This window comes from Ovis canadensis, chromosome 20 (assembly GCF_042477335.2).
Source record: "Ovis canadensis isolate MfBH-ARS-UI-01 breed Bighorn chromosome 20, ARS-UI_OviCan_v2, whole genome shotgun sequence".
NCBI classification, from domain to species: Eukaryota; Metazoa; Chordata; class Mammalia; order Artiodactyla; family Bovidae; genus Ovis; species Ovis canadensis.
The window spans coordinates 19,824,694-19,838,729 of NC_091264.1; the positions used below are offsets into that span (position 1 = coordinate 19,824,694).

The 14,036-nt window shown below is 36.4% G+C and overlaps 1 protein-coding gene across 1 annotated transcript in view; it reads left to right on the forward strand.

The window, feature by feature from the left end:
• BMP5 (bone morphogenetic protein 5) overlaps positions 1-14,036 on the forward strand; it is a 144,382-nt gene that overhangs the window by 94,541 nt on the left and 35,805 nt on the right. The window contains exon 3 of the mRNA XM_069564081.1: positions 4,961-5,109. Coding sequence (XP_069420182.1) covers positions 4,961-5,109 — 149 coding nt within the window. The remainder of the gene's footprint in view (positions 1-4,960; positions 5,110-14,036) is intronic.

Below are 14,036 nucleotides of genomic sequence, written 5' to 3' on the forward strand. Positions count from 1 at the left end.
CCAGATTATATTACATTTGGTCTTCAAACACTTTTTTAAAGCAGGGATTATCATACTCTTTTCATGCATGGGGAAACTGAGGCTGAAGAATTCCTTAATTGTTCAAGCTCTGTCTGCTCCCTACATCTTTATTTACTTCATTATAATACATTGATATTTATATAAAGATGATAAAAACTGGTTTAGCTCTTCTGATGTCATAGTCTTTGATGTGCATGCATGCTCAGTGGTATCCAGCTCTTTGTGATCCCAAGCACTGTAGCCTCCCAGCGCCTCTTGTCCATGGAGTTTTCTAGGCAAGAATACTAGAGTGGGTGACCATTTCCTACTCCAGTGGGTCTTCCTGACAGCAATCAAACCCATGTCTCCTGTGTCTCCTGTCTTGGTAGTTGGGTTCTTTACCATTAGCGCCACCTGGGAAGCCCACTGTCATAGTCTTAGATATGTAAGACTATTTTCAGATGTGTGGTTTTAGGATGATGATAACTCAACTCTTACTGAATTTGGCTCCTGCTGCTCAGTCCTTAGCTGAAGTTCCTACCCTTTTGGTATTTCAAGACTCCCAAGGCACATGTACAAAAACCTTTCCTCTGTCAGTAAAATAAGCTGTATTCTTCTAAAGTAGTATATACAAGCCCACCAATTTCCCATGAATAGACATGTTTAAACCTCTGGTCATGAATGAAGTAAGATATGCTCATATGTATTTGTACCAAACTCTAACTGTATCTACACATTTACACATTATTTTTCACCTGTGAGTAATTACATTTAATATATCTATATATTTCATATCTAATATATCTATTTGTTCTGCAAATCCTTTATCTATTTTGTGTGACTCTATATTTAACAACTGCCTCATAGCTTAATTTAGCTTTATTAGGAATTTGTATGCAAATCTGTATCATACTCAATACAAAGGTTCAAATTTTACCTGAAAAATGAAAATACAAATTTTAGTCATTATGAGTTATTTTGGTCAATGTAAATTGACTTCCATGTATTAGTTTTTGAAAACATTTCAGTGTTGATAATTGCTATAATGTCAATAAACTGAATGCTCACATCTAGGATTATTCCTGTCTTTTAAAAATTTTTTTCAAAAATAGTATTATGGGTTAAACTCTGCTCGCCTCTTTCCCCCATCCATATGTTGAAGTTCTAGCCTCTAGTACTCCTGAATGTCACATTACTTAGAAACAGTCTTTAAAGAGATAACTCAAATATTCTTTAAAGAGGTCATTTTAAAGTAGTCTTTAAAGAGATAATTTAAAATATTCTGCTATTTCCAGGGAGTTAAGTGCTGTTCTTTAGTGGACTAATCTTATATTTCTAAAGAAATCACATCTCAATTTCTATAGAATGGATAGGAATTTATTTTTAAGATGCTGCTGTGAAAGTTGCGGTATGACTGAAAACGATGTAATTATTAACATCGTGCTTGTTAAAAATAGATTTGATTCTCCTAAAGCATATTCTCTTGTCTGTAGTTAATGCAGAAGAGTTCTTTATGCAAAAAGAAAGAGGAGAAATTTAAAAATAGAAGTTAAGGGTCAAAAATAAAATAGCTTTACTCAAACTTAGGAAGGTAACTGAATGTTTATAACTTTTCAGAGGTGGACTAGAAATATATAGATTTTTCAAATCATACTATTTGCCTAGATTTACCTTTTAATGCCTTGCGATTTGCATCACAGAAATTCAAGTGTTTAGGCTTTGCTTGGATCTGTTGGCTGATGCTTCTTTTAAGTATTTTTAAAACTGAAACTATTTTCCCCATAGACTTGCTTAAAAGTTTTGAGACTTGAATGTTAATAGTTTGGGAATTATTTTTTTCTGGAAAAGTAGCACAATTTAAAAATAATAAATAACTACCTAAAGGTAGAGCTTCCCTTGTGGCCCATCTGGTGAAGAATCCACCTGCAATGCGGGAGACCTGGGTTCGATCCCTGGGTTGGGAAGATCCCCTGGAGAAGGGAAAGGCTACTCACTCCAGTATGCTGGCCTGGAGAATTCCACGGACTGTATAGTCCATGGGGTCGAAAAGAGTTGGACACCACTGAGCGACTTTCACTCTCACTTCACTTTCACCTAAAGATATTTGTTAACTAGTTGAAATTGCTCTCAGAACTTACCTCTTTGTTCTGTTTTGTTATTCAAATATTTATTTATATCATGCCAAGGATTGGTAATGCTTTGCAGGGTTTATTAGAATAGCTTTACCACATTTCAAATAAAATCAGGGTAGCACTTGAGTAGTTTCAAAACTACAAGTTGGATCCTTCTGTTAGGAAGTTAGCAATGTGATTAAATTAATTCCAAGATAACAGTCTCAAAGATAGTTTTAAAATATATCAAAATTTTAAAGATAATATTTTCTTAGATTTGGTTTATTTGGTAGATTTTTCAAGTTATGAGAGGCATGGAGAATTTTACTTCTGTTCAACCACAGTGTGAATATGATAGAGCCTTAAAATTCAACTGGGAACAAATTAATCTTTCATTGCATTGTATTATTTGCTTGTTGTACGTCTTTAGTAACTCAAACTGAGTCCTGTATTGGATGTGAAAAATTGTCTGTAACCCTTCTTTGGTAAGAAAATTGTGAAGGAGAATGAAAGCTGCATTTTTGGGTGTATGGTAGCTGGTCAATTTAATTGATTGGAACATTAATACATTTATTTTAACTTCTCTAGTTTAATGAAAGGATGATTTAAATCAAGTTTAAGTAAAGAAATAGAGCCTCTAAAATATTGACTGAGATTCTTTACTTCTTTTATGGTTTAATTTTTAATGATCACTGATGACTTTTTTCCTAAGGAAATAATAAATGTACATGATTTTATTCAAAATTAATTGTTTAAATTTTGTAAGCCATTGTTGAAGTGACTTCTAAGATACAGACTGATGGAAAATACCATAGAACAATAGAGCATAACTTATTATGACAGAGCTCTGGTCTTCCTCATATGGATGACATGCCACCAAATGCAGCGGTCATCAGTGCATAATAGTATATTTCTATTCTACTTTGATGGATTTCCTTTGTTTTTACCACCAAACTTCCCTAGCCTCAATTTCACCAATATAAGAGATCTACTGTAAAGACTAAATGTCCGATAGAGCACAGGTTTGTGATTGCCAAGAATGAGGGGGAATGGCGGAGGGATGGAGTGGGAATTTGGGATTAGCAGATGCAAACTATTGATATATAGAGGATGGATGGACAACAAGATCCTACTTTATAGCAGGATCTTGCTATATGAAAGAGAATATATATACAGATATATATAAACATATGAAAAATAATATATATGAAAAAGTGTATGTATATATATAACTGCATCTTGTTTCTCTATCAGTTCAGTTCAGTTCAGTCGCTCAGTCGTGTCCGACTCTTTGCGACCCCATGAATCAAAGCACGCCAGGCCTCCCTGTCCATCACCAACTCCCGGAGTTCACATCCATCGAGTCTGTGATGCCATCCAGCCATCTCATCCTCTGTTGTCCCCTTCTCCTCCTGCCCCCAATCCCTCCCAGCATCAGAGTCTTTTCCAGTGAGTCAACTCTTCTCATGAGGTGGCCAAAGTACTGGAGCTTCAGCTTTAGCATCATTCCCTCCAAAGAAATCCCAGGGCTGATCTCCTTCAGAATGGACTGGTTGGATCTCCTTGCAGTCCAAGGGACTCTCAAAAGTCTTCTCCTAGCAGAAATTAAAAGAACACTGTAAATCAACTATATTTTGATAAAATGAATTTAGAAAAAGATTAAATGTTAAAAATATGTAGTGTTTGCCTCAGAGGCTGCCTATAGCAAGGAAATAATAAAATAATTCATTATACAGATGCTCATACATTTGTAAAGGTAATACTAAATTTAAGATTGATAAATATTAGCCACAGTAACACCGTGGAGATCATTCTAAAACATAGAAGCTTATATTCATAGCTGCTACTGCCCTCAGGGAACTTGTGCACACAGATGATGCTAAAGCAAGTCAGGGTAGACCCATAGCTCAATCTGTGGGAAAAGTGAAAGTTACTCAGTCATGTCTGACTTTTTGTGACCCCATGGGTTATACAGTCCATGGACTTTTCCTGGCAAGAATACTGGAGTGGATAGCTTTTCCCTTCTCCAGGGGATCTTCCCAACCCAGGGATCAAACCCAGGTCTCCAGATTCTTAACCAGCTGAGCCATCAAGGAAGCCCAAGAACTCTGGAGTGGGTAGTCTATCCCTTCTCCAGCATATTTTCCTGACCCAGGAATCGAACTGGGCTCTCCTGCATTGCAGGCGGATTCTTTACCAACTGAGCTACCAGGGAATCCCCAATCTATGGGACTTCTTCCTTAATCCAGTGATGTATTTGATGCCCTTCTTTTGGCCTCTGGTATCCATAAAATAATTATATAACAAAAACAGAAAATGAAATAAAAATGGGAAAAAGCATAAGAAAGTAGAAATGAAAGAAAAATGATCTCTAAAAGAGAAAACAATCTCTGGAAGGCTTGTATCACAGACTGCCTGCCCTGCACCTCCGTGGAGAATCCGCAGCCACCCAGACTGGAGCAGCTGTTGTCACTTCCACTCTATTCAGCTCAACAGTTGCTCATGAACTTGCCAGTGTCCTGTTCCTCACAGGTAGTGGTTTGGGGAAATACTGATTGCCAGGGACTAAATCAAGACCACTAATCCAGTTTGTAAAGGAAACTTGACAGTGAAGAGCAGGAAAATCGAAATTACTTTCAGATATTCCTAATCTGTGCCAGATTTGGGATGGGATTCTAGCAATAAAACGTCCTATATCTTATTACTCATCACTTGAGTCGTTCCCCTTGTTCCTTAATCAACTCTTGTCATTTTAAGAGTGGTTTTGTAGTGTTTTCACTTAAGTGTAGGGAATGATGATTTTCATTCAAACCTGTAACTGGTTCTGTTGTTGTTTTCTTTCTCCTTAGGGATGCAGATCTATTCTTGTTAGACACAAGGAAGACCCAAGCTCTCGATGTGGGTTGGCTTGTCTTTGATATCACTGTGACCAGCAATCATTGGGTGATTAATCCACAGAACAATTTGGGCTTACAACTTTGTGCAGAAACAGGAGATGGTAAGCACTGAATTTTGTACTGGTTTGTACACGTTGAGAGTTACAGCTGTTTGTGGGGTTTAACCAATGTATTTTTTATACACACAATGTGCAAAGTGGTGCATTCTGTAAGACAGAGCAATGTATTGATTAGTTAATTGATTTATAAACAACATGCATTTATTGTCAGGCTCTGCAATGGCTGTGCGAAGTGAAAAAAACTTAAGCCTTATTCTTGCTCTTGGGGTTTTTATTGTGTTGAAGGTCTGTATGTAAATACGCAGCACAACTGTAATAGAGCAATACTGAAAGAAAGCGCTGTGTGAAGTGCTGTGGGTCTATGTCTTAACTGTGGTGGTGGTTACACAGCTATGTAATTTGTAAAAATGTATAGGACTGTACTCTAAAGAAGAATAAATATTACCATAGTCAAAGAATATCTCAAAACTTGACTTAAAAAAGAAATATATATCAAAGCAGGTGATAGGGAAACAGACAAATGACCTACCATAATACAGAGGAGGATGAGAATGGAACAAAAGACTCACGAAAATATGCAGAAGATGTTATCGAGTTAGATCTTAACATACTGTAATATTTGGTCAAAAAACAAGAGCTCCAGGATCACTTCTGGGAGAGATTTGTTGGCTTTAAAAAAAGAAAAATGCAACCTAAAAGTTGAGAGTTATGTTTTACTTGGTGGACAAAACTGAGGACTTAGGCCTGGGATGCAGCTTCTTATATGACTAAGTTCAGTTCAAGTTCAGTCGCTCAGGTGTGTCTGACTGTTTGCGACCCCATGGACCGCGGCACGCCAGGCCTCCCTGTCTATCACCAACTCCCAGAGTTTACTCAAACTCACGTCCATTGAGTCAGTGATGCCATCCAACCATTTCATCCTTATATGACTAAGGGACTGCTCTAAAGAGGTAAAGGGGGAGCCAGGATATACAGAGATTTTTTTTACAACAAAGACCACGTAGTTGGAACATCAAGGGATTACTGTTAATTAAAGAAAGCAAGACATCTCAAGTTAGTGAATTTAGTGCTTTTCTATGTATGGGACTATGCAAGGGTCTGGGTTCATTGAAATCATTCCTCTGATATCCACATCAGCTATCGGTGGTGGTCGGCGGGGGGCAGTATCCTGTACTTTCTCATCTGAAGCTCCTCAGGTGCACTGCTGTGAAGGTGGGGTGGCTGTGGCGGCTGACAGTTTGATAGCAAGGCATCCTGTTTCCCCCCGGAGTTCCCTCAGGGCTGACTGGGGCCGCTGTAATGGGATGGCTTGATTCTGCAACGACCTCTGTTTACTGATACGGCAGGTGGCATTCTTAGTGCACAGGTCTATAGGAAATCTTTTCTGAGAAGCTTCAGAAGTTATTTTTAGGCTCAGAAGTACTCGTTGAATAAGGATGTGCTATGTGCTTGGCTTAATGCTGGAGATAAAATGGTGAGCAAGTGCAGAGGTGGCTTCCTGAGGCTTGCAACTGAATGAGGCAGATGTAGTCCGCATGTAACATCACTGAGTGCATGTCGCTACATGCTGAGTGTCAAACAGTGAGAAAATTCTAGCTGCAATCATAACGTTAAGGAAAACGTGATTGCCGAAGAAACTGGAGGGCAGGCATTTTGGGCAAACAAAAGAGTTCACAAAGACTGATGAGACGGATTTTGGCCTGTTTGATAAAGAGGTCAGGGAGTGCAAGGCTTTGTTCACCTTTGATCACTCAGAGTCTAAATTTTGTTTTGTTTTGTTTTCTAGCTTTACTGAGATATAATTTTTTCAATTGTTTTTTTTTTAGTTTTTTTATTTTTTAAATTTTAAAATCTTTAATTCTTACATGCGTTCCTAAACATGAACCCCCCTCCCACCTCCCTCCCCATAACATCTCTCTGGGTCATCCCCATGCACCAGCCCCAAGCATGCTGCATCCTGCATCAGACATAGACAAATTCAAATCTAGGCTTCCAGGTCATTTAAAATTGTATTTGTCACAACAGGAGGATAAAACATCGTTTAATGATTTGTTACCTTGATCAGTACTTTCAAAATATTCAGAAGTCTACCAAGTGGGCCTAACTTATGCTTTTGCTCTACACCCGAAAATAGTAGGATCATGGCTGCAGAGGGTGGTTTTAAAAGTGATGATTTATTAGAGATTGTGCCCTATTTTAGTTTACTGTCTTCAGTTTTTTGCAGGATCCAGCAATAGAAACATCAGCCCTAGAATCTGCCTCCGTCCTTTCTCCTTGCTCTATTACACTAAAACCTTGCTTAATAAACTGCTGAGTGAAGTAAAAGTTGTTAGGTCTGCCCTGGGTCTTTTTCAAGGTGGATCATTACTGATGCAATTGGACTTCACGGTAACATTGTTTTACCTACAACCAGATTCGTAGCCTGAGAATCAGACCATGCCCAGTGCTGTTACTCCAAAGATTGCGTATGTGGAGTGAGGTTGACAGACACAAATCAAATATATTCCAGAGTTTGTCTACTGAAGGTTTCACGTGCCTCAGATCTTGAGCTAGAAAAGGAAGGCACTTATTGAAAGTGTTACAGACAAGTTGAGACATCCGCTCCCAATCCCTCCCAATCCAGACTTTTTCATAGAGTTTAATTACAATGCTGATGTTTTAAATTTTCATAAGCAATTAAAATATTTTTAATTATAGGATATTTTCCATAATGGCTTCGAGACTATCATTAAAGATTTTCAGAGTTCAATCACTGTAAATATAGACAGAAAGGCATACATCTAAATAATCTCCCTTAAATTCTTACAGTGCTCAACTATTCTACATTTATGGTCAGAAATGTGACAGGGAAATGTGCCCGGAGGGGCTGAGCCAGGAGTCTCTTCCCTGGTATGTGGTCCAAAGAAGAAAAATTAAATTAGTGGTATGTGCTTCCCCCAGTCTTTTCCTTGGAGATATGCTGAAATGTCTAACTAAACAAAACTCAGGAGATCTGTGAAATATGACCCCTGTTTCTTTTTAACTTCCTCACCCTTCCCTCTCAACCAGAAAATTCTGAAATTTCTCCTCTATTTTTTTTTACTTCTTCTCTTATGTTTGTTCTCTTTCCTTTACACTCTAAACTGTTTAGTTCTTTCTTGCTTCCAATTCATCCTTTCCTTTGAGAACTACTTTATATTTTGTTTATCCTTTTCCTTTGATTGATTTCTCTTATATTTTAGGAGTAATTTTACTTTAAATGACTCATATTATTTATGGGTCTTTTTTGGAGCCTAAAATAAACTAACATTTAACTTATTTCAAAGGTTTCCAAATTCTTTATTTAAAAGTTAGGCTTGAGATAACATTTTGTTGCTTGTCTTTGATTTTTTAATATCGTCTGATACAAAAATGTGAAAAGGATTAAATATGCTAGGCAACTTGGCCTTTTGTATTTAAACGATACTTAACTTTTAAACACTTAACAGATTTTAACCAGCCATTAGCGCATATATGGCCCTGGGAAAGCAAGTGACCCTCTGGGGTCATCTTCGTTTTATTAACTACAGCATCATGGAAACTAGGCTTGTGGCATGCTTCTGTAAACATAGATAACCAGATGCCCCAGCTTACTGCTCCCTCATCACTGCTGATGTTTTCAGTGTTCTATTGGAATATTGCTATTGGAATATTGCTTCAAACGGATTAGACAGGCATCTTTTATTTGCAATAACGGATTCTGAATATGTTTACTTCTCAGCAAAGTAATTGGAAATCATAAAAACATGAAGCTCAGGAAAGTCCAAGTCAGCTTTCAAATGCTTTTGCTGACTATTATTCATTTATTGATTTGTTCGGCACAAAATCTTCTAGCGCCTATCCATGCAAGACAAAGTGCTGGGAACGTCGTGGCAGTCCTGTGGTTAAAACTACAAACTTCTAATGCAGGGGCCAAGGGTTTGATTCCCTACTTGGGGAACTAAGATCCCACATACTGTGTGACACAGCCAAAAAGTGAAAAAATAAATAAAGGCAAAGTGTTAAGGAGACTATGAACTGGGAGATAGACATTTGTAGTTACTTTAGAACGAATAAAGTGCCTTAAATCCTAAAAATAGTAATACAATCAAGACACTACAGGAAAATGTGAGAGAGATGGTTAAGTCCAAATGGAGCGAAAAGCACCATGGCCCAGGTGACTTTTTTGGGCTCAGTCACTTGGCTAAGATTTCAAGAAATGAAGATGAGGAGGGAGTGGAGGCGCTGTAAGGAAGGAGGAGTGAGTTAGTCCCTGGATGAGGAAACAGTGTGAGTAAACACGTAGAATGGCAAAATGGCATGGTATCCTTCAGAAAAACCAGAAGTCCAGACTAGGCTAGAACAGCTTTCATGTATTTCTACGGTTGCAAGTGCTGTTAATTTATGAAAGTGACTGGGAGATCAGTTATGGACAAGCGGTGACATTTATGTCTATATTCTTGTAGCTTGACCACAAGTCACTGAAGAACTAGACTTGCTGCTTTAATCAATCAGAGTAACACTTTCATGATTACATATTTGAATATCTGTTTCCTAAGATCCTAGATGTGTATTTCTGGCTCACAGTGGTACCCTTGGTATTTGGTACTATGCAGGTTGTAGGTATTAAAAACATGATCATTCTGAATGATCACTGAATGAATTTGTGAAGGAAAAGATTCTTGCAGACCACCTGTCCTTGAACATGTTATTCTTCTTTTTTTTTTTTTTAAGTTGAAGTATAGTGGATTTACAGTGTGTTTGTTTCTGGTGTGCAGTAAATTGTTACAGTTATATAAATATACTTTTTCATTTTCTTTTCTATTTTGGTTTATTACATGATATTGAATATAGTTCCCTGTGCCATATAATAGGACCTTGTTGTTTATCTATTTTGCATATATGAACATGTTACTCTTAAGAAGAAATTCCAAACTATAAATTTGGGTTGATTATTAACCAAACAATTTTGGTTTAACACAGGAAAACTTTATACCACAAACCACAGTACAGTAGTTAAAACTGCTTCAATCTTAAAGTGAGGAGGAAATCACTGATACGGATTGTTAAATTTTGTTTATTCTGCTTTCACAAAGAAAAAACAGCTAAGAAGCCTAAATATATTTTGGAAATCAAAAGACTGTTGAAATCAAAAGTAACATCATGATTCCTCAGAGGACATGTGGAAAGTATGTCAGTTTGTAAAATATTCTCTTTAGTAATTTGATAAATGAACTGCCATGGATTTGGCAGGAGAGTTTAAGGATATTCTATTGATTTTTTTCAGGCAGAAGAAAATTCTCTGAGTTCCATATGTCTGTTTCAGCTAAATAAAGCAAACATATGAGCAAGCAAATGGAAAAGAAACACTGCTACTTCTTAACAGCAAAATTTAGAAATTCCATACAAGTGGTTGTACCAATTGTGCTAAATCAGTTTCAGAATTCTTGAACACTCTCTCATAGTAGTCAATAACCTGGTAAAATAGTTACTCTCTCTTTGTTTTTTTTTAGCAGGAAATGAGTAGGTTTAGATTTATCTTAAAATTTAAGATTTTCAGTTCCCTGATTTATAAAGATACATTAATTGCATGCCTTGTTAGATCTTTATTAAAATTGCTAGTAAATCTGCAGTAATTATGATCATTTACATATATAAATATGTACATACTCACACACATATGCAAACACATAGACAGATGTGTATGTACACAGAGTTTATTATCCAGAGAGCAATTTACTCTAGCTTTTAAGACTTGGGTTTTCTCTGCAAACACTATAATTTTCCATTGTTTGATGCTTTATATAGTTTAAGCCTTCCAAGTAAATTAATTCTTTTTTTTTTCCAAATTTGGGTTTATAGAATAATTTAAAGATGGAAAACAAAGATAGTATTTTTGGGACCATTAGAATGTCTTTTTAAAAATCCTATGTTTTCAGACGTTTTAGGTTTGGCAATACTCAGGGTAAATTTTGCCAATGACTTTTTCCTTTCTCTTCAAACCCACTTATATGTCAAGGAAAATTCAATCCGTATGTTTCTGATTCATTTGTATTCAAGTCATCAAAATGTTGTTCTGTCAGAGTATTGTTTAATGTCCAAGAAACAGTATAAGGTTCTTTAAAAAAAATAAGACTCTAAAATCCGTTTTTCTTTGAACAAAGTTTGTGGCATAATTTCCAAGTGTATCAAGGTAAAAAATCAGATTTTAAGTCAGGGATTTCAAAGTTTTAGTAAATTTTGTAGCTAAATCAAGGGCAAGAAAATTTCGGAGGTATGAAACTATCAAATTAGATTCATTATAATGTTTAATATAATATACAGAAATTTATAGGCTTTTTAATGATAACTTAGATTTTAAGGTTTTGATACTTAGTTTAAATAAGGAGGATAAACAAAGTAGAAAGCTCCATTCTGGAAATACAAATTCTAGAAAGAAATCATTAGGAAAACTAGATTAAAATCTTGGCTCTGACAAACTATTTTACATTTTAGCCATAGCATTAGCTAAATGAGTGAAATGGTAACAACTTTCAAGACTGGTGCACAATTATATTAGACAATAGTACCTGAAACATGGTAGGACAAGAAAAAAATCTCTGGGTTGAATTGGATGAGAAAATACACAAAGACTTACTCCACATGGCACTGTTTTAATTTAGGGTCAGTTCTTTTATTGTGGCGATTTTACAGATGATTTAATAGGGTTTCAGATGAATTCACAAATTATAGTCCACTGGAGAGAGGCTGCATTGCAGGAGGATTCTTTACTGTCTGAGCCACAAGGGAAGCCCCAAGATTATTGACATATGTTCTTAAATCTTGAGTTGGAAGCATAGTGTATTAGGTGCATGTCTAATAACTTCGGTTAACATAATGATTATTGGTCGGAAGCTTTTAAGTACATTCAGATCTAGGGTATGAATCCAACAGAAATGAACATTCAGTGATATGTGCCATGATCAATTGAATGCTTATATTGGCTAGGTCTTCATAGGCATCAGAAAATATCAAGTTATTAATACTTAATATGATAGCTTTAAGAGTCAACCATTTAATTCTTAATAAAAAATAATATAGTTATTTGGGAAATAACTAGTTACATCAATGAATATAAGGGAAACAACTGTGTTATAGGGTAATGTGTATTGTACAAGCATAATTGATCAAAGGCTGAAAAGGCTGACCTATATAACTATAAGAAAAAAATTTCAGCCCAGAGATACATCAGTGTAAATTACTATCATTTGGCTTCATACCCCTTCATAAAACTATTAACAAACCTTGCACATCAATATGGCTTCTTTCAAAGACAGTTGAATTACAAACAGTATTTTAATGGTCATAGAACACATGATTAAAACACGCTGGTTGTCTTTGTTGAAGAGTTGGGCCCAAGAGCTCCTAACGTGTTAAAATTTTTAGCAAATTGTATAAAATCCCCACTACATAAATAATATTTTCCATTAAGAAAATCAGAAAACTGAAGATACTCTATGCATTGATTGGAAAAACATCATAGAAGACCTCTCTGAAAGTCAAGGAAACGAACTCTTGAAGTTGTTGCTTTCTCAGGTTATAACCCATATTTGTTAGCAGCTTAATTCCCAGACATTGTAAAGGGGTAAAGTCATGGCTTAAAAAAATTTTTTTTCTGCTTACTGTGTGCTCAGTCTTGTTTGACTGTTTGCAACCCCATGCAGAGAGCCCAGGCCTGCCAGGCTCCTCTGTGCTTGGAATTTTCCGGGCAAGAACACTGGAGTGGGTTGCCGTTCCCCTCTCCAGGGGACCTTCCTGACCCAGGGATCAAACCCGTGTAACTTCCCTTTCTTGTGCCACCTAGGAAGACTATTTTTCCTGCTTGTTGGTACGCAAAAATTTCTCTATTCCATGTAGAGAAGGCTGAGTGTTGAATAATTGATGCTTTCGAACTCTGGTGTTGGAGAAGACTCTTGAGAGTCCCTTGGACAGCAAGGAGATCCAATCAGTCAATCCTAAAGGATATTAACCCTGCATATTCATTGGGAGGACTGATGAATACTTGGGCCACCTGATGTGAAGAGCCGATTCACTGGAAAAGACCCTGATGCTGGGAAAGACTAAGGGCAAGAGGAGAAGGGAGTGACAGAGGATGAGATGGTTGGATGGCATCATTAACTCAATGGACATGAGTTTGAGCAAACTCCAGGAGACAGTGAAGGACAGGGATACTCCATGAAGGATACTACATGGCTTGCTGTAGTTCATGGAGTCCCAGAGAGTCAAACACGACTTGGCGACTAAACAGCATCAGAGCTTTGCTAAAAACACCAACAATTTAATCCTCTTTTATTTTCACCAACATAATTATTCAAACTATAAAAAAGGTCTTGAGTTAGTGCAATTAAATTGAAAGTGCGTATTTTTAAAACTTTTATTACCCAAGTTTTCACCATGCTCTGTACTCTTCACTTGTGGGAATTTTAGGGTTCATTCCTGGAAATTGATAGCTGCCACACTTACATTGATAAGAAATGGGATTCCATTTGTTTCTCCAAAAATATGAATGGGTTGCTTATTTCTATTGTCGCTTCTTAGGTGTAGAGTAATTTAACATACTGATAAATTTTTCTTTTCCAAAATTGCAGTATTTGTGAGGTCTTCTTAATGTGTTATCTTAAAAAATTAGATTTTTCAAAAATTCCATGATATATTTTGAATTAAAGAATATATACTCCTAATTAGAAAAATCTATTCTAGTATCTAAAGTTTTCATGTCACCATACATTAAGCAAATGTGCGAGTTGCTCACTTTGGCATTCTTTTCCTTTTATTAAATGTGAGCACGTCTGAGAGAGATGTGGCGTTCTAAATGTTATATCTGCTTAAAGTTAGTAAGTCTTGGAATCTGTTTCTTTTCAGTGCAAGTATCTGATTAAATAAGTTTGCTGAGTTATCCCTGGATTCCCTAACACAATCTTTTGTACTTCAGG